General features: G+C 40.5%; 1 protein-coding gene across 1 annotated transcript in view; it reads left to right on the forward strand.

Moving 5' to 3' along the window:
• LOC112970710 (histone-lysine N-methyltransferase SETDB2-like) overlaps positions 1-21,464 on the forward strand; it is a 50,422-nt gene extending 28,958 nt beyond the window's left edge. The window contains exons 15-23 of the mRNA XM_026075388.1: positions 2,632-2,767; positions 4,824-4,931; positions 5,700-5,833; positions 8,956-9,002; positions 11,438-11,496; positions 13,034-13,097; positions 14,819-14,941; positions 16,417-16,488; positions 20,559-21,464. Of these exons, the coding sequence (XP_025931173.1) occupies positions 2,632-2,767; positions 4,824-4,931; positions 5,700-5,833; positions 8,956-9,002; positions 11,438-11,496; positions 13,034-13,097; positions 14,819-14,941; positions 16,417-16,488; positions 20,559-20,698 (883 nt within the window). The 3' untranslated portion in view covers positions 20,699-21,464. The remainder of the gene's footprint in view (positions 1-2,631; positions 2,768-4,823; positions 4,932-5,699; positions 5,834-8,955; positions 9,003-11,437; positions 11,497-13,033; positions 13,098-14,818; positions 14,942-16,416; positions 16,489-20,558) is intronic.
• Positions 21,465-21,511: the final 47 nt, after the last annotated feature.

The following is a 21,511-nucleotide window of genomic DNA, read 5'->3' on the forward strand; positions in this document are numbered from 1 at the left end:
CAGTAGGACTTTGTGACAGTGAGTGATTTGACTATAAAATAGCACTGATAAGTGGAAAGTGAGGCGTGCAGCAGAGCAACACTCCTAGCAGTGATGGCCTCTGAACTACCTGATACCAATTAGCAAAGAGATCTGGGGTAGTCCTATGAAAATGTTGGCTCCATGCTCAGAAGCAGTCCAAAATATGATTGAAGTATTAGAAATTATTAAGAAAAAAAAGAAGAGAAAAATACAGAGTGCCATTGTGCCCTTGTATAGTCTGTGGTACCCCACCATTCTGAAGGTTGTTTGCTGATCTTAGATACTGAGAGATGACAAGGATGATCGAAGATGTGGAGCTGTTTCTGCAAAAGAATCAACTAAATAGTTTCAGCTTCTTCAACTTGAAAAGGAGACTGTTCGAGGGGAAATAAGAGATCTATGATAACATGAGTGTTACTGGAGTAGTTGAGTAAGGAACAATTGTTTCTTGCCTATTCAAACAGGAGAACTGGGGTGTCAGATGAAACCTGTGAGTGACAGGCTTTAAGACCAGCAGAAGCAAAGGTTTCTTTAAGCAAAATATAATTAAACTGTGGAACTCAAACTATGCCTTTACCCCTTCCCTCACTACAAGAGCAGCTGGCCTGGATGTGTTGCCCCATTTAGCTCAGTATCCTATCCCTGCTCTCCCATCCTTGGGAGGATGTACAGGAGTGCTCTCTTTGTGGAGCTAGGCTAGGGAGAGGAATGGCCAAGAGCTGTCCTTCCACCTCTTCAGGGTTCCTGCAGAGCAAAGGCCCAGCATTGACCCTGACTGAGCATCATGTGTTATCTTTCAGCACCAGGATTTCTCCTCAGAGCCTGTAAGAGCACCGGGGACTGTAGATCCACCTTTAGCCTCTTCCTTGCCAAGTTCCCAGAGCCCCAGGAGCCAGATCCTCTGACTAGGCCTGAGCAGGGCCTATGTATCTGCATCGATCCCAGGTATTAGCCTGCTGCAGAGAACTTTTCTGAGCTGGGTGACAGACCATCCAGTCTTACCCCTACTTTTTGTTTGTGGCTTCCATTTTTCATCTGTGTCTGGCTGTTCCTTAGATTGTGATTTGTTTTTTGCCCAATATATCCTGTTGCATATTCTGTCCTCTAGCTTGTTCTGCTTTCTAATTTCTTCCCATCTTTATTTCTGGTTTCTATTATACCTTTCTATTTTTGTTGCATTTATTTAATGCCTAAATTCCAAGACTGCTGTTGTGATGGTCACTGTATGGATTCAGAGTGGGAATCAGACCCTACCAAAATGCTTACAAGAGTTGGAAGGATGGGAAGAAAAACAGTTGCTTGTGGAGGTGAAGTGACTTGCCTGAGATTAATGTCTCCCTGGCAGGACCAAGGAAAAAATCCCCTTACTCTGGTGTTCTTCTCACTTGAGACTACCCCTTCCATTTTATGGATGGGAGACGGTTGTTGAAAGCCACAGAAAGGTGTGCAAGAATTTCTGGGATATGGGATTTCCTGGCTGTGTTGTACTTGGACCTTGCTGCCTCTCTATCACTAGAAGAATTTCATTTTGAATCTTCTTGTTTCTTAAAAGTGGACATTTTTTACCCTTATCCTGCAGGTTTTGGGGCTCTCGGAGGTGACGTCTCCAGCAAAGGGCATTTTGGAATATCACACCTAGTGGGAGTGGGAAATCGTTGACGATTCTGCGTTGGACCTGCACAGAAACCAGAGACAAAGTAAAACTTTTGTTACTAATGTGTTGAGTGGTGCTCTAAATAACTAATGGGGGCAAAGAGTCTTCCAGAAACATTTAGACTGTTTTGTGAAATAAGTAGGTGGCATTAAACTTTTTGCGGCTTCTGGTGAAAAAAGGGAAAAAGAAAAGAGAGACTGGGTGAAGAAGGACAATGAAGACTTGAGTGGGTATGTCCAGAAAAAGAGAACAGATGTCCATGGGGCAAATTTCAGGGTATAGAGAAAATGGTGTTGCTCAGGTTAGCGCTCCACCTCAGTGGCAGAAAATATTCAAATCTCTCATTTCTGTCTCTCTCCTCCCCCCTTTTTATTTGCACACCTCTTACACTTCTTTGCTACGTCCTTTTCACAATAAGGAATTAATGTTTCTTCCTTGTTTTCTGTCACCTCCTGGAAGACCTGGAGAAGTTTAGGGAGAGCTACTTTTCTCTCCTCGGTTGACTGCAGACCTACTTGTGGCAGAAGTAGCTCAAGGCAGCCGCTGCTTTCAGTGACTAACATCCTCCAAATAAAAGGGGTTTCACACCTAGGACATGACTTGCTGGCCCACTCCTGGGTCTGTCACTGGAGAATGCATTGCTGAGCAAGCTTGAAAGCTTTCAGCCCTGTCCCTTTTCCCATGGTTTTTTAGTGACCCTTTAAGGGGAAATAAGCTAGTTCTTATTCTCCTGCTGTAACTGCTAGAGCTCCTGGGAACCTGTTTCCGTCCCACTGCTGTCCCAGCAGACTGTGCATGTTCTCCTGATAGTTGTTGCTGGACGAGCAAAGAACCAAGCTTCGGGGGATGCAAGTGAAGCAGCAGTTAGAGGACAAAGTGCTAGTGAGCTCTGCTTTCCACTGTTCATCCTGCTTGCTGTATGTTAGTTGCATCAGTTGCTTTGTGTTTTGTCCCAGTCTTCTTGCTCCAGGTGGTTTCCAGATAATGGCGAAGATGGTGAGAAGAACATGTGCATTTTGTTCAGAGGGGGAGGCTGGATCTATAATGTACATTGCCAAAGAGCAAAATATTGCAGCTCATCAGGATTGTTTGGTGAGTGGTTTTAGTTGGTCAGTACATGGAGGGGAATGGAGAAGGGCTAAAGGGGGAGTTTCCACTGATTGTCCATTTTTTCCGATGTGATGGATTCTGTCTTGTTTCATTTGAAACAGGAAATGATCTTCAATTTCATGATCTTCTGCAGATTAACTACAGGAAGTTTGACTTCAGAAATAAGTAACTTTAAAAATAGTTCCAGTGTTAGGCAGTCAAGAGGGGGAATGGGAATAAATCTGGACTAGGAGTAGGATGCACCAAACTCGTAAAAATGAGGCCTGTTTCATTGCTGTCTCATTCCTCACCTATTTGCTTAAACAGCGCAAAATGGCTGTTGCGTGTTACCTAATCAGAATCCAGACACACAAGCCCTGTTTACATGGGGATTAAGGACAATGACTTTCATGAAACTGGCAGAAACTTGCTTATCTTCAAAATTTCTCTTGCTCTGTCAAATGTGGTTAAGTCAGCCAGCAAAGCCAGGAGTTACTGGAGAGGGGTGGGATTGACATGGTGCAGATGGGTAGCATGTTGGATATGCTTAATGTCCCTTAGAAAACTAAGCTTAAAAGAACAGCCTAGTAGAAGAAGAGTTTTAGAATTAAAAGATAGATTGCCCAAAACAGCAAGTTTATGTTAGATTGAAAAGCTGTGGAAAAGATGATTAACTGAGCTCATTCAAAATTTGAAGAGGGGGAGGACATTGTTGCACAGCTTGACCCACTGATTTATGGTGTTTTCATGTGTCAGGGTAGGTTGTCTGTGTTGCTGATCTGCAGTTCTGCACACACATGCAGTTTAGCAGTAGAAATAGATCTGCTTGAGACACTGAAATGAGTGAGGCTTGTCAACCTTCACAGGAAAAAGTATACATCACTTGATATGTCAAGGTGGAAATGTCTCAGTCTGTGTCTTGCATAAGAGAAGGAATAAAAAAATCAAAATTTGATTATATAAAAATATCGGTGAAGTTCTAAGTGTGTTATGATCCTAGAACACACTGTTTTCGCTGGCAAAATGCCTCTCCTTATTCTGTGATTTTAGTGGAGCTGGTTCTTGGTATGCAGAATTGGTCACAGATCCTCCTTTCAGTGAGGGTTGCTTAGAGCAGGAGGTGTGTCTGCTACTGGAATGGCTTTCTGGCTTTCATCCTTCCTGCCTTCTTATTCTCACTGGTTTTATGTCTACATCTTTACTTTTCTACTATTTTTTTTTTAACAGAATAAATGTTTCGGAAACATCTGATACCTATTTTTAGGGTGTTATTTGGATGTATTAGTTGGATGTTAGCTTTACTGATTTCTCTGCCTTGGGAATAGTGCAGTGTTTGGCTTTTATAGTTACCCGTTTCCTCCATGATGGGCAGACTGTGCCTGCCAGTCAACATAAGGGTAGCTCACTTTTCTTTGAAATTAGCCATATACAATGATTACAAAAAAGTCATTGATAATTTTCCCCATCCTCACGTATTGTCATGGCTTAGTACTTCCATGGGAATTAAAAGGACAGAAACGTGCATGTATCCATGTTGGTGAGTTTTTCCCAGGCTTTGTATAGTCTGTTTCTCATGCAGTGAACAGTTGTTCTAGGAGCCTCTGGACTGTATTGAAGTTTTAGTTGCAAAGAGACACTGCATTCAGTTGTAAAGCCTGAATAGCTGGGCAAGATAACAAGATGTTCAAGGTGTGGAGGTCTTTCAGCCTCTAAGACCACCTTCTCCTTACTCTGGGCAGCCTGGCCTTCCAGGCTTTCTTCATTCACATTTCTTACTAAGTTCACCTTCTCACTTTGCAATCTTTTCTTAACCCACCTTCAGGTCATGTGAAACCTTCTACATAGACAGAGGAGCTTCTTTTGACTGGAAAAGGTTTAAGCAGAGCTCTTCGGTTGACATAGGTGAAACCTCTTAAGAAAAGCTGATTTCTCTCTGTATTTTTAGGTAGGGCAAGTACAGGAACAACAGATTTGGTCTCATAAACCCCTTTCTCTTTCTGGAATATGTAGGTGACTGAGGGCCTGTATTAATTCTTAATATTTTCTCTTTTGTCTTTAGTTATTTTCCTCGGGATTTGTGGAATCTGAAGAGTATAACCCAGATAATCTGGATATAAGGTTTGATGTGGCATCAGTGCTGAATGAACTCAGAAGAGGAAAACGGCTGGTAAGGCAGTTTCTTTGTGAATCTGCACTTAATCCTGACACATAGTACTAAACAGCAGTAGGGTACACACTGAAGGTTGTCTGTGGCCTGTTTTAGGCTTGAAAAAAAGTGCATAAAAGTACTTTGTTCTCCTGATTAAGGAAGTTACAGATTTATAATTAGAAACATTGGTTTGACGTTATATTTAGTGAAATATAGTACATTAGCATTTGTTGGCTCTTCTGGCATTTTTTTTCCCTAAGAGAAAAGATTAAGAGACTTTCTGAAGAGATTTTGGTAGAGAACTGAGACAGTGTCTGAAACAAAATTATGCAATCCAAAAGTGTAAAGGAAAACATGTTTTCTTTTAGCAGAAGGAAGGTTATTTATGTGGGATTTTTTCTATTGGCTTTGTCCTTAGTTGCCCTTCTCCCTTGTTTCCAGGATGGATCTTTTTCCTTTACGAAGTTAGCATAGAAAACATAAATATAACCCCCTGTGTACTGAAATAATTTGGGCAAGATTTAGAGGAAGGGGGAAAGATGCTCAGTGTCTCACATGGCTCTTTGCATCATTTTACAAAATAATCAGTGTGAAATTGAGGCAAAACAGCAGAAAGGTGACTGGAAAAATGAACACGGTAGAGGTTTGCAGGAGTGAACTTGCCTGATGAGTTACACAAGGAAAGATTCAGTTTTCCCACAGCTGACGGTGTTTGCCTTGTGAGGCTGAGATTTTCAGTAGCGAACTATAATGTCTGCCTGCTAGCTAAACCTCATTTTGTTGTAGATGTGCAACTTTTGTCGCAAGAAAGGAGCCACTGTGGGATGCGAGGAAAGAGCCTGTCGCAGAAGTTATCACTACTTCTGTGCACTCTGCGATGATGCAGCGATAGAAACAGATGAAGTGAATGGAGTTTACCGGTATTTGCCCAAACCTTTTTCTAACTATTTTTTGTCAAGACTTTGGTGATGTTGTCAGGAAAAGAGACTTAAATAATTTAAGTTTTTTTTTAAAAAAGGAAGATGTTCTCCTTTCTTAAAGTCCTTCTTAGTCACCACTGCCTGAAGTTCTCTATTCACAAGCAATGGGGAAAACATTTTCCTTTCCCACTGCTGTGTTAAGGAAGCTATTCAGTGTCTGAACCTGAAACACACCTGAAAGGTCCCTAGGCTAAAACTGAGGAAATCTCTCCTTACTGACTGTTTAGCCTTCAAGGACAAAAATTTTTATTGGTTTGACCCAAGTTCTCAGTTCCTCTTGGTTCAGTAGCTTCAGTAAATGCGGCCTCAGCACAGACCAGACTGCAGCACTTTTAGATCTGTTCACAGTAGGTGAATTTTGGTGATTTTTTTTCCCTCTGTATGCTAGCAGAGAACTTTGTATTCCCTTTTAAGACCTTCTTATACTTCCTGTATGTTGCTAGCAGTAATGCTGTTGAACAGGCTCTAAGAAAATGCCCTGATCATGCTAGTCCTGATGTCTTCTGCCCTTGGACTGCCTGCTTTACTGTCGGTAGATGGAGCCAGTTGTTTGGAGGAAGGAGTGATACCTTGCAGATGAAGGGGTCGAGAACTGAGACTGCAGGGAGCTTTTGGAGATGCTGCTGTTTCAATAAGGGCTGAGGTTCATAGAACCCCAAATGCCCATTTCTGTGCAAGGCCAGAGATATTACAGGCCACTCTGGTGTCTCATTAATCTACTAAATTGTATAATCGTTACTTGTTTCAGGAAGAAGTGGAATAGTGCAATTAGATGGATTCTTTGGTGCCAAAATACTCTTCCTGGCTGCTTTCATAGGGCTCTCAATCCAAAATAAGTCCATCTTTCTGCAAGTGTGTAGGCCCAGTTGTAGGGAAGATGATATGTTTAGGTTGTTATGTTTATAAAGTCCTTGGGAGTCTGTAAAGCTTATAAGAGTGTAGTTGGAAACATAGAAACTTTCTGGGATCACAAAAATGGCTGTAATCATATGACTTTAGAAATGATACCTTGGACAGAAAAAGACTGAATTTCTCAAGATGTTGAAAAACAAATGGAACTAATAACAGTCTATATACAAACCGATAAAGAGATCATTCAATATATGGTTAGATTTGATGGCTTTCTGAGCACGTGACCTTGGAGATTTGGAAGAGGGAACCTGAACTTGAAAATGGCCTTTATTATGACATTGCATGAGACTAGTTACTTGTACTACATAGAAATTTAGGGAACTAGACTATAGCAGTCTCTATTGAAGAGGTGAAAAATGACTGAAGAAAGATGGTGAGGCAAGTTTGAGGGATTTTGGCCCAAACATTCTTGCACTATATTGGTTAAAAAAAATGAAGAAGCACCAAATTTGTCACTAGCGTGAGATTATTGGAGAGAAGAGAAACAAGACTTGAAAAACGGTGGGCATGGATTGACAGCCCCCTGCACTTTTTCATGGAGAAATATAATATACTGAGAAGTGCGTGAAAAGAGATAATGCCTTCAATGGGGAGAGATCTGATGTCCTTAAATTCTTAAATCGCCCTCTTGGTGATGGTGAGCAGTGATTACCAAAGCAAATAAAATAAAAAAGAGAAGTCATACAGTGCTATGCAAGTGGCTAGTAAGAGTATACCTGGAGAAGAAAGCATGATTTGGAGCTTTCTCTTAGAGATGATAGTAGGGAATGCTTCCAAATAAAGTGGCCACTCAAGGTATTGTGGGTGGATTATAAGCTGTTCCCATACATAGGAAAATTGCTTTTAACCAGGAAAGAATAGAATTAAAGGGGAGTGGGAAACCCAAGGGGCAGTATTAGAAATTCAGGGATGTAAGTAAGGTGTCTCTAGTACTTAACTTTCTCACTGAATTGTTGGGCACATGTAAATCTGGGTTTTGTGTATCAAAATGAATTTCCTATGCGGAAGTTGGTTTGTAAAGGAAATGGTCTGGGTTTCTAAGGTCAGCACTTGTAATTTTTTTTTTTTTTAAGAAAAGAATAAAAAATAATTAGAAAATGCCCATGTAAATGCAATTCACCTTAAAAAAAATTATTTCAAACACTTGAGTGTTAGTCTTGGCAAACAGATTTGTAATGAAGAGATCAGCTAAGCCACACTCTGACAAGGCAAAATCATTTAAAAAGTGATTTGGGATCCTTCTGTAAGAAAGGCATACTATGGAAGCTGGTTTATGTTCCCTGGAAAAACATTTCTTTCTACACATTATTGTATCCAGAAGATAAGGAATATTTCTTGCTATATCTGTTGCTTTTTGTCTTTTCCAAGGAATTCACATTGCTCTCCTAATGATCATGGAGAAAATGTTCCCATCTCACACATTACTAAGCTCTTCAAGGAATGAATGGATTGAGCAGCTTTCAGCTCCTGGACCTCAGAGGGGTGTCCCCCTTCCCAGGGATTTGGGGACTGCCTCAGCTCCGGAAAATGGGAAGGGGCACAGAGATCTCTGGTATTATGCACCACAGTGCGGCATGGCTATGCCAGCTCATTCTGCTGGGCCCACAAGTTCAAGCAGGCTGGCTGCCAGATGCATTTAAACGGGTTCTGCACCTCACCTCACTTGGAACGGGGCAAAGGGGCAGAACAGCAATAGCCGCAATCAAACGATGTTAGTACTTTGATATTTCACCTGGATAAACATTAATCTCATTTTAATAAGTTGTTTCAACAAGTGTGCTGCTTCTGCCGCAGTGTTTGATCACCACACTGTATGAGATGAGTCTGACATCGTGATGTAAGCAGTGAGTAGGTCCAAGCAGAGTGGGTAAAAGAACAGATAATTCAAAACTTGACAGTGTTCAGAGTCTACTGAGGCTCTAAAAAAATACAAATACAAGCTTGTGCATGTATGTGGCTTTACAGCAGGTGCTGTAGGTGCTTTCCTAGGTGGGTAATGCTGAACGAAAATCATGATTAAAAAAAAATTCTTTCAATTTACTTTCAAAGAAAAGAGGGGAAAATATGTATTAAAAATCAGTCAGCATAACACTGTTTACATATTTATTAATACTTTTTCTCTTTTTCTTAAAATTGAACTTAAATTTTAGAGTGTTCTGCCCAAAACATGACCCAGGCAATAGGACCAATCACTATGGTGAGTTTCTTTAATGGCTTCATTGATTTCATTTGTTTTAAAAGTTTGCATCCTACAGTCAGTAACTCATTTGAGCAAAATTAATGTTGTTCCACCTTTATATAGAGTGGTGGATTTCTAATCTTGCAGGAGTGGTTTGGTTGAGATCCATGCATGTGCAGAGGAGTCTAAAAGATTTTGAGGCAGGAAATGCTTATATTTGATTGTCCCTGGATCTCCCTCAAAACTGACTTGAAACACTGTGGTCCAGATCCTTCATGGAATTATTCTGACCGTGTGTAGGCAGGTAGGCCCAAGCAGCTTGTCTGCTCCGTGTGAGATATGGGAGCCATGCTAGTGAATGATGCACAAGTTTGCATTTGGTTAGCCGAGAGAGCGCTGCTACAGGAGTGGTCACCTTGGGATTTTAATCCATAGTTACGCTAAACCATTCACATTTGCGTCTTTCATATTCACTGCAGTACTTTTTGAATAGGGCCTTTCATTCTGAAGGATCCCAAAGAGCTTTTCTAGTGTAACAAAAGGGTTATATAACCCACATTTAAAGATTATTTCCTCCACTACAGAAATGCAATTTAATTTGGCTGTCCTGGGGCTCGCTGATGCAGCGGTAGTCAGGAATCTTACTGAATTTACCAAAGCTGTGACTTAGTTAAGCTAGTGCACACACTCCTACTGAAAATGGAATAGGTCCTAAGATGGCCTTCACTTCTGAGTGGAAGTTGAGCTCAATCAGGCTGCAAGCGCTACTGCTAGAAGTCGTGTGCAGAAAGTAAAACAGGGGTGGGGTACAGACACTGTGGCTCCAAGGCAGAGTTTTGACTTTCAGGATCTAACTCAAGCGTAGCAGCTCAGCAGTTCCTCTGCAGCAGGCTGAGCCGAGACTGGGCAGTGGGAACAGGAGCTGGTATAAAAGGGCTGTTTCTTTCCCCCCCACTCCCCATGACCTGGAAAAAACAGGGTGTCAAAGAGCATCCCCTTGTTCTTGGTCCAGGGACCATTCCTGTGTTGAAATGTCAGGCCTCTGTTTTGTGACTGGAAGGGGATAGCTTGCCTCAGGTGCCAAGAGATCTTGCAGCTCTGTGCAGCAGGGATGGGAGAGCAGTGTAGATTTGGAAATGGGCTCCCATCCCTGCCTAACTGGGAATGGTGGATGTGCCCAGAATCCAGGCTATTGAACACAGAAGGCTGAAAACACTCCCTGTGTGTGGGGAGCAAGAAAAGTTGGGCTGTTGTTTGGATCGTGTTCCTCTTGTTTTACAAGACATCCCTAACATACCCTAAAACAAACATCCTGAAGAACTGAGAAAATCCTACCACAGGTCAAAGATGTCCTGTTAGACAGCAAGCAACACTTTTTGTACCTACACCAGCATTTCCTAACGTGCTGCAAGGTAGACCACCCAGCTTTTTTGCAGACTTGGTGAGAGCCTATGATTTCCTTTCAAGCCATGAAAAATGCCGATGTACAGCACCATTCTCAAAGAAGTGACCGCACCCCCCCCAAAAAGGACACTGTTTTAGCAAACTGGCCCTCTTGTACCAGCAGTAGCTCCTTGTCCTTCTCAATAGGATGATTTCTAATAGCAAAAGCCTTGCCACGTGCTAGCCAAAGGTCATGCAGTTAGAAGGGAGAGGGGCACATGGCCCCTCTGCCTTTAAAACTCTCAGCATATGGTGGGGTGGTTGTACTCTTTTTCTCTAGCTATCACCTTCTCCTGCCATGTCTTGCTTGCCAGAGTTACCCTTCTCTGCTTGTGATGCCGTTGTTTTCAGCAGCTGCCAGTTATATTGGAGAGATATCAGGGCATACTGATAGAAAGGACAGAGTGAAAGGAGATGATTTCACCTGGATCTAAGATCATGTCACTAAAAGCTTAAATAATATAAAGCTTACAAGTAAAATTGTTTCTTATTAGCAGTTCTTGAGGTTTTTCTAGGAGGTCAGTACGTTGAAGAAAACATAGTACCACTTGTACGCATTTGGGACACTAGAATACCGCTCTGTGTAGCCTTAGTTTTGAGATTGTATTAAAATAAACAAGGATTGACTGAAAAAAAACAGTAATCTTTCATAAATTTCTGACTTTCCTGAGATTCTTACTCTGTGTAGGTAGTGCTGCTGCCAGGGGAAATCGATTCTCTGCCACAATCAAAAACTGTATGTTAAAATCTGGGCTTTGCTTTATGCTGGGATTAGTATCCTAATGCTGCAGCGGTTTGCACTTAGTGGTTCAAGCTTGTACTTTTTCTTACATAGAAATAATATAAATTCAATTGAAATGTCAGGTTTGGGGGAAGCTCAAATACGCTCATGCATTGCCACCCAAAGTGTCTGACTTTTGTCGCTTTTGGGGAAAAGAGAGAATTTGAATTGTGTGAAATTGTCAGTTTGAGGTTGACACATTGTTACTTTATTGTCTCTTGATTTCTAGATGCAGCTAATAAGAGGAAAAGGCATGCAATGAAATCCTCCGCCATCAGGGAACAAATGGTAATTCCGAATTTAAGTAGTTCTAAAACAGAAACCCATATCCACTACAGCAAAGGACTTAAAGAAGCATTTTGACAGCGTATTCTGAAAGGCACTTCCTCACAGGAGTGCGAGAACTTTTTCTTTACAGCTGCCTTTATTTCTTGTTTTGATCTTGTCATTCTTTCAGAACAAAACTGTTTACATTCAGAGCTGCTTCAGGCAGAGCTGATGCTGCCCTCAGGTAACGTGGGGCAAAACAGGAACCTCTAAGCCCTCTGAACGAAGGCTGACTCAGTGGCTGTGATCTTGACAGGAACAGAAAGAGCTTCCGCTTGGGGGCTGTTTTTCTTCTGAAGTTCTAAAGCCCTCAGATTCGCCTAGGGCTTGATGCAGTTTCCGTGAAAACTGCTTTTGATGAGTCACTTGGCCTTTTGAGCTAGCACTCGCTCCTGTGTGAGCCTGCACTCATGGCAAATGGGGCAGGCTTTCATTGTAGATCAGGCAGTTCTCACAGCTTTGCCTGTGAAGATGGCATTCCCAAGGGCTCAGGAGTTATCAGGGCAGAACAGCCCTCTGGTTGCAGGGGGATTCTTTCCCTTTTTTTAGGGGTAGTTGTTAGAAAACTTTTAAATACAGCTTATTTTGAGTTTGAGGTGGTTCTCTTGGCTCCACTGAAGTATGCTTGCAAACTCCCATTGACTGGAGGGGATCAGGATTTCTCCTTTGTAGAGGAAGCGGCATCCAGCTTTTCTTAGTAAAAATTTCTGCCACTCCCAGGCCTTGGAGATTAAAGGGAGGTCATGTGAGGGGACACAGAGGATCTTTGCAGCTGTCATGCAGCAGCATTTTTATTAGTAGGTTGTTTGTCCCCAAGAATTTCTCAGTTACAAATCCACTTACATTTCTGGGTTTATACCTGAGATTCATTTGGTTTGTTACCCAAGATAATGTGCTGTTTCTGCTGTTCTCCAGTGTCGGCAATCTCGGTAATCAATGCGACCACTGCAAATAAATTCCAAGGCTCCGTGTGTGTTTAGTTGCTGCAAGATAAATTGTTTAGCGTTGTGTAAGCAGCACATTTTTACATTGGTGTTTTGTGGCAGCATTTAAGAATCACTTGTAGTATTGTGGGATGACGTAGAACAGCAGAGAATCACTGCATCCAGTCTGAAGGAAAGGAAAAACATTCCTCCTCTCCTCTCCAGTCCTTTTAAGCATTACATCCAGGCTGGAGAATTAAACGTCATTTGTGTTGGGATTTAGCAGTCATCATTTGGTGATATCTGTGCTATTTGAATATGCTGGGCAAATGCAATAATACTAATACAGAAGGGTGGTGTCCCAGTTATTGGACTTTTCTTAAACAGATGTTTTTGCTTCCCTTTTCAAAAACTGATTGTAAACATTCCAGAGAGGGCTACTGTTCAGTGTGGGGAAACTGGCTGTAGTCACTGAAACATGGAATGCTTTTTCCCTCTCTGTTAATAAAGAGGTAAGATAATGAAAATGGAGCATTCAATGTCAATATGATGTAAAAAAAATTTTTTTTTTATAGAGCACAGAAGAGACAGAAGAAGAAAATAGTTTACGAATACTAAAAAGAAAGAACAGGCAAAAAGGTGCGACTTATTTTATAGAGTAACTAGATGATACTGTGATCTGTTATGTTGAAATTCAGAGCTTGGAGATGTTTGATTAAAAATGTTGTTGCAAATGCATCTTTTTATTATTTTCCTGAGACAAGCGACTGTTCTGACAAGGGAGTGAGAGTCTGATATTGCAGGATGACTATGCAGGTTTTCTGTAACTGTGCAGCAAGCAAATCTCGGTGCTTTAGCTGAGATTTACTATCTGACGTGAGCATGTTATTCACCTGGGATTTTTTATAATCGCTCTGCTCTAGCTGGCTGCTGTGTTCAACTGTGTGCCTCCAGCAAGCACAGATACCTCGGCCTGACCCTTTTCCTCCCTCTCCATATTAAAACAGATAAATTCAAAAGGGCATTTTCTTTCTTCACCTCAGTCTTCTTGCACTAAGCCTCTCTTGAAGGAGGCGAGGGGCACAGATCTGCAAGAACCTAGAATGGGTCGAGGATGTGTGAGCAGGAGAGGGGATTTGAGAGCATGAGCAGGACGTAAAGGAGAGGACATTCAGCACACCTGCAAGAGGAGGATTCTGGCTCACTAGGCAGTTACCAGGCTTTCAAAATGCTGCTACAGTTATTGCTGCCAACTGCATGCCATCTTATGGTACCTTCCAAATCTGTATTAAACTGTATCGCGTAAAGCATCCTGTATTTTATTTTACTGCATAAATATGCCATTATAATAGGGAAATCAACTGCTGGAACCATCCTTTGGTTCCACAGTTTTCACGTTACCCAAAAAGCCCTGCTGTAGTTGTGTGTTAGGATTACACTGTCAATCGGAAGTTTGGAAGATGTTAGTGGTGTTTATCCACGTTCCCATGGCCRTATTCAGTAAATGGACATGGTATTGTAACAGTAGGTGGCTGCAAAGTGTTCTTTCTGAATTTTTTTTTTTTTTTTTTACTACAGTTATAAAGAACAGGGAACCTATAGGGAATCCTGGAATATTTATAGGACATCTAGTATAAGTGAAATGACACTTTTTCTCACAGATTTCTCCAGTAAAAAGTAACATCATGTTTTAATGGAGACTCACAGACTTCTATGAGTTCTCTAATAGCTCTTTCCTTTTGAACAGCTCATAGATTGAACTGAAACCAGTCACTGACCTGCTGCTCTGAGAGATGAGAAAAAAACAAGCAGTTGTATTTCCCCAGCAATCCAAATCTGACAAAGTAGATGTATAAAATAGGCTATAATAAACCAAATTCATACCTGCATCAGTTGGAATAAGAGTAGCCTCAGTTCTCTTACCAAATCCAATATTGGCTTACTTCTTGCACTGTTTTCTACCCTATAGCCTGTTCAGTCCCTGGCGTGGTGCTGAGGATGGAAAAAACCCAAGGCAACCACCTGCTTTCCAAACTAAGGGGTATCAGGAGGCTTTAGGAATGGTGCACTTAGAGTTGTGGTGATGTTCCTTTTGATCAGCAAAGCCCAGTCCAGAGCTTGTGTAATTTTACACCCAGCACAATGCTAACGTTAGCCTGACCGCATTATTGTCCCCGCTGTAAAGGGCTGAGTGGATAGAGCTAAGGAGCCAGATATTTGCCTAAGGATCTGTTAGTGTCAGGGGGCACTTAACCAAATTTTTAGTCACTTTCAGGAGAGGGCAAGTGAAAGCTGCTACAATTAATATAAAAAAGACCATGCAGCTGTGCTGAGGATCACTTTTGATTCTGTTTTAACAGTACGAATAGACTTTCTTAGGAAGTGCAAACAGGCGGGGCTTTTGGATAACATATTTGAAGAGATGCTGGACACACTTCACCTGGCACAGGAAAAACTGATGGATGACAACACTTCGGAAACAGGTATGGTGAGCCATGGGGAATTCTGCTCTCCCAGCCAAAATGCTGATCTGAATTATGGGCACTGAGTCCTGGGTCACCTTCCTGAGGATGTTTCTTGGAAGTCTTAGATAACTGCATCCTGTCTTAGTTCTGCAGCCCCACAGTAGGTTGAGAGTGAGAATTTTTCGGTATACCTGTGTCAGTACAGGGGAAGAGCTGCCAACTCAGCTTGCCCTGGTAAGGCCTTCTAAACCTCGAATTTGTGAAGCTACCTTCTACTCCTGGTGTAAACATATGTAGATTAGTCAGCCAGCCTCTTCTCCCAGGCACTGAAGAAGAGAGAGGTCCTGGAGAAAACAGGAGGGTTTTATTTGAATCATAAATTTATGCGGCTCTTACGGCTTCATAGAGGGACCAGCTGTCTRTCAATACCAGCACTTTCTTTTGATGGAAAAATACCTGAGTATGTATGTTTTAAGTGTTGTAATGAATTACTTGGATGATTACTTAGAAATTTAATGTCAAATATTAGTGTGTGTTTGGGGGTTTAATTGGTTTAAGTACCAGCATGCATGAAACACTTTGTTCTTGGAAGATTCTACTCTAACGTTGCTTTGTCCACAAAACAGTTGAAGAAAATTTCAGACCTTGTTCTCCTGTTGTCCCCCAGCTTTACAAAGTTATGAATACTATACCTTTGTTTAAAGAATGCTAATTTATGCAAAATAACTAAAGCACATGTAGGAAAAGTGAGAAGTCCCACCTGACTAAATCTTCCTCATGAGCACAGCTAGGGTGCCACATGACAACAGCTGCTAGAAGCAGTGAAGAAGTCCAGAGCGTATTAGGGTTTCAAAGGACTTCATCATTAAGTAAACTTCTTAAAAGTCATGTGAACTCTGTAGGCATTTTGTATTTTGTTTCATTGGAAGCCTCAATTATGAAATCAAGGTGTAAATCAGGGCTGATTTTTAACATAGAGCAGCGATAGCAGTGTCCCATGAAAAACACTCTTATGGTATTAGAAAGGCAAACACCCATTAGGTGTTTGTGCTGAGCACATCAGTGTCACACGATCTGTGAAGAAGAATTGGCACTGTCAACCCTGCCATTACGCGTACAGTCCTGACATGCTGGAGTGAAATATGACTTAAGTAAATTGCAGAGTGCCCAGCCAAAGATGTCCTAGTTTAAATGAACTGCGTTGAGGTGGTGCAGACTCAAAACAGGAGTGCCATATAGGTCTCCTTTCTAGTTTCCTATATGAAACTAAAAAAAATGGAGTTGGCAAACTGACCCTTCTTTCTCAATACAGGCTATATGAAAAGAAAAGTCTTTTCCCTTTATCTTTGCTTATCTTAAAACCTCAAGTAATCGGTATAATATAAAATAAGTAATTACTGTTTTGTGCTACTTCTAAGCAGGGCTCTGGGTTAACCAAAATGTACTGTAAACCTTTACTGTGTAACAGTAAATCAAATTATCTTTATCCTCAGAGTATGAAGAAACAGTAATGTCGCTCTTTGACTGTGGACTGTTTGAAAACATACTGACAAATATTCATTCAGGTATGTGAAATAAGCTGTCAGATTAGTAGCGCTTGGTGTGGTTTTTGGCATTCAGGTTGTTATTCTGAGGATTTTGATAACATGATCACTTAAAATGAGAATTCCAGGGAACTTTTTTTCAACATTGTATAAATTATTGAGGAAAAGCCATTGATACCTGAATCTTTAGAAATACAGTTTGGCTGCCTGACATAAAGGGGGAGGTAAGTCACAGTTCCACAGCTTGAAAGGACCAAAAGGTCTTTGCTGTGAAGGACTGAAGGTTCTGCAGGTTCCTTTCCTTCCTGTGTGGGGAGGCTTCTCTACAGCCTCCCTTCAGCAACTTGTTTCTATTAAAACTTTGCTCCTTTCCTATGGACACTGTTTAGACCAGCTGTTATGTTGCAGTAAGAGCACTAACCATTGTGAGCAGAATGTACCTGGAACTGAGTGCAGTTGTAGCATGCTTTGAAAAACAAGTTGAAAACACTTGAAGAATGAAATGAAAACAAGTGCAAGGGCAGTCATTTGGGATCGTTGGTGTGGAAGGAACCTCTGGGGCATGGACTTCAGTCTTTGCTATTGCAAGCAAAAAGGTTAATGTTATTTTTCAGATAGGTAGATCTCTTGCTCACATTTCCCTCAAATAGAACAAGGTTGCTAACTTCTGCTTTAATTTGTTCAAGACAAAAGGGAAATGGGTGTAAATTAGCTAACCTTGAGGTTCAGTGCTTCTACCCTGTGTTTGCTGTTCCCCCATTCCACCTATCCTGACGTATTTAAAGAGGACTAACAAACATATTGTCCTTTAGCCTTCACTTCACTAGACGGAACAAGCCAGGCACCTCTCTCTGGTCTCCTCGTCTCACACTTGAATTCCTATTTTGGAAACAGGAGTGACTGGTGTTACAGAATTATCTATACAAGGTGGCTTTACTACATTACATAATACAAGGTGGCATTAATACATCTCTGCTCATAATTCCTCATGTGAAACAACCTGGGATCACATTTACTTCTTTCACAGCTGCATCAGTTCATCCTCTTCTCAGCTTACAGGAGAAATTCTTGATATTGGCACCTATGTACACAACCATGTGATTCTGACATGTAAAAGTTGTACCCTTTCTAATTCCCCACTACTTCAGTCACTCAGTTCTTCCTGTACTACAAAATCTTCTTTTCTGATACCATCAGCCAACATCATACATATACTCCTACTCTCAGTTTCAAGGTCAATAATGAAAGAATGTATCAAGGCTGTTTCAAGACTGATCCAAGAGGAGCTCTGATAATGAATTGATCAAAGAGGAATAAGAAGTAGTGTGTTAGTTGCAAGTGAAACTGCAGGGATAGAAGTCGCTAGCTTTTTTGTCCCAGTCTATCTTCCAAGCTCTTCACTAGTAAGTCTCTGTAATGATGTATGAAATGTTTATATGAAGTTCAGAATGACTAAATAGTTTTTTCTCCTGAAACCAGTTATTTTAAGCTATCTGACATGCTTTACCTTTAATCCACTTTTCATTTTATCCTTTTTTTCCCACATTTTTGATCTTCTTGCAGAACTTCTAAAGCCTTGTGCATCAGTACAGAAAGACTACTACGAATTGTAATTGTTGAAATGGCTTTTTTTATTATATAGGTCTTAAACAGTGGTTATCTACTATGCAGTTTTACACCAAACTTGGTGCATTTAAAATATTTCATATGGGATCTGTAATTACCTCATCAATTTCAGAATTCCAGGTTGGAGATCCTAGTTCTCTCCCCCAAAGGAAAAGTGACCTCCTTCTAGTTTTGCTTTCTGCTCTGTTGTCTTGTGCTCAGCTTTGTGTGATACCTAGATCATCTTTAGTCTCCTTCTCTTCACTGGTAAGCAGTTTGTGTAGTAGCTTTTGAACTCCCTGATAATATTTGTTTTCACAGCATCTGCATCAATGAATTCTGCAGTTTAGTTATGTAGATTTAAAAGCTACAGCTTCCCTGTTTTAAACCTGCTATGCAGTAACTTCATGGAGAATCCCTTAGCTCTTCTCTTATGGAATGGTGAGCAGTTGTTCCATGTTCATATTCCTCATGCCATTTCTGATTTTTCAGAGATATCTATTCTTTTCCTTTAAGAAGTCACCTCTTTTATGAGGTGAAAGGTTCCCATTCTGTTGATCTATCTTCCTATGGAAGCTCTCCTGTATGCCAGTCATTCTCATCACTGACACCTTTCTCTGGGCTAATTCTATTTCTGCCATAAGGATTTTGGAAGAAGAGGAACAGAACTGTGTCATTTCTGTCAGTGGTTCACCTATAAGTTGAGCGCAATAGCACAATGGTCGTGTTGTGTCTACTCTTTGTTTTCTTTATTTCAAATAAGTTATTTGTTGGGGTCCAAATATTCTCCAAGAAGTCTTTTTTCAGCTCCTACTTGTACAATCCAGCTTTTTCTTCAAATGTGTGCCTGGTAGTTTTTTTAACCACATATACTTGATGATACCAAATAGAAATGCCATAACGACTGCCCTTGGCAAGCATTAGAGAAGACTGTGATTTTTCATTAGTCTTGCAGACAGCTGAACTGACCTTGCCAAGCAATGGGTGTAGGCTATGCTACTCTGCCAGGACACCCATGGTATGCACTATGAAATCCAGATGACAGTTGACTGCACAGAAAAGTAGGGAGAGAGGTTATTTGCTTTTCCAGTCAGAACTAGGGTGAGGAGTTGAATCCCTCTTTCATGAACTGATACCCAGAGTTTTCAACAGTAATTCTGGCTACCAGTTTTCAACATGCAACATTCAACCTTACTCCGTAATGTATTTGAAAATGTGTTGTAGAAGTGTATGCACATATGTACTCTTCCATACACACACAAAAGTGACAGCAGTAAATTCTTGGGCTTTTTGAAAAAGAGAAAAGGAAAGCAGAGGGCAAAAGGCTTTTTCTTTATTTAAGAAATCACAGTTAGAAATAGTTCCAACTCTGTAATTCAAAATGACCAGGGATAAACTGCTGGAGCTGCTTTCTCTACTCTGCCCATTACAATTTTGGAGACCTCTTTCAATCTCTTTTTTCCTTCTTGAAGAGGAAAAATTATTCAAGTTTGAACAAAATAAATCTGCCTCCTTATTGAAATTTTAACACTGGTATTCTCACATGTGTTGAGGAAAAACACTTGTTATTCTACCATGTCATTTCACTGCTGCATTGTTTGTTACTGAACAAAGCAATTGCTTCATTTACAACTTACAAGTAAGAATATATTATTACTTACTACTTTGGTAATGCTTTCAAATTTTAGCAAGGTATGTTACCTAACTCTCATTGATTTCTACAGCCTTTTTAACATTAGGCAAATGAAAGTGGTAAAGATGAGTAGAAACCCAGCGAGGTAGGGCTTTGCAAATAAGATAAAGGAAAGAACTTTAACCCCTCAGTGTATTGCCAATAAACAGCTTGACAGAAGGCAGGCAGATATCCAACAGCAGGAACATAGATGTACTAGTAGCAGGTAACCTGTGTTTGAGAATCTAGCTGCTGAATTCAGCTGTCCAACCCATTTCTTCCAGATTTAAAAAATTTTGTTGTCAAAAATCCATTAGGTTTCTAAACTTGCTCCAAACATCTAATTCAAAGTTATCTTTAAACATTTAAAATAATCTGTAGCAGAGGAGTTCCCATCCAAATGGATTCTGGAAATGGAACAGTTAAGTCTTGTGTACAAAATAACATTGAGTTAGTAACTAAATAACTTATACATTTGTTTTGATGGTTCAAGTTAGTTAAATCTGTAATGTAGCTAGTTTTGAGATTTGGAAGACAGACAGCATATAACTAACTCACTCTAGTACTTTCTATTTTCTTTGGATACTTCAATACTCTGGTCTCCTTCATATGACATGCAGTCCATCTCTTAATGGAGAGACCAAATAGGCGTTAGGTGTTAGGCTAAGGGCTTTGCTTCAGAAAAGTAGAGGTTTCATGGTAGACTAAACTAACTGGTGACTTCTGCAACCTCAGTATTTATGTATATGTAACATATAAATTAATAATAATAACACATGCTTAAGAACTTATATCCCTCCCCTTTTTATCACAGGGACAGAGGAAAAAATCCAGGAACTTCTAGAAACCAGGAAAAGACTGGATAACCAGATTGAGCTACTGCAAGACATAAAAGAAGTTGCCCTTCCCACCCAGGAGAACACCGCTAGTACATCCAGTACAGTGTCTGAATAACCCTGAAGTCTTTCTGTAATGGCATCACTATTCAGAATTTTCTGATGATAGAAACCATAGAGCACGTCTGGTGAGTGTGTAAGTGATTTTTTTTCAAGGCTAGGAACACAAGCAAAAATCGGGTGTTTTACTGATTTTTATACCTCACTGTTGCAATAATTTTAAGTTGTCCCTTTATTTTTTTTACTGTGGATCAATGAGTGTTAGACACTTAATTTAGCTTTTTTAAAGCTGAACAAAACTCTCCAACCAAGGTTTTTTCCAGAACAAGGGAGCAACAGCTGCCACAGAACTTTTTTTTAAGTCACTTTAGTTGAGGCAGCCCTCTTAGAATGTGTGAGGGAGCTGCTTCACTGTCTACTTCTAGACAGTGTTGTTTTAAGGATCACATTGCTGCTTTGGCTTTCCAAAGAAGATTAATTAGCAGAACTTGCACTCAAAGAAACCTTCTGAATTATGAACAGGAGTTTTTGTTTGTTTTTTGTCAAAGAAAATCAATCAATGTTAAGCATATAACTAGTTCTGCTATAACAGCAGTGGTGAAATAGTGGTTGCAGGCAGACAGGAATGTCTGGGTACCATGCTCTGATACCACAGACAATGTAAAATGGTATCAAATAATGGACTGTGTTCTCCTTTCTCCATTAAGAAAGGATATGACCTCCATGTGTTTTGTCTTAAAGGTTACTATATTGAAATTGTTTGAATACAGAAAAACATTGTTTAGCTACAAAACTAAGTTAATAAAATGTTTTTAAGAAAGTTGTGTATTTAGTCATGCTCAGTACTGTTGTGTGGGATGCAGCCCAGTAG

Source organism: Apteryx rowi, unplaced genomic scaffold, assembly GCF_003343035.1.
Source record: "Apteryx rowi isolate R43461 unplaced genomic scaffold, aptRow1 scaffold_402, whole genome shotgun sequence".
Lineage (NCBI taxonomy): Eukaryota > Metazoa > Chordata > Aves > Apterygiformes > Apterygidae > Apteryx > Apteryx rowi.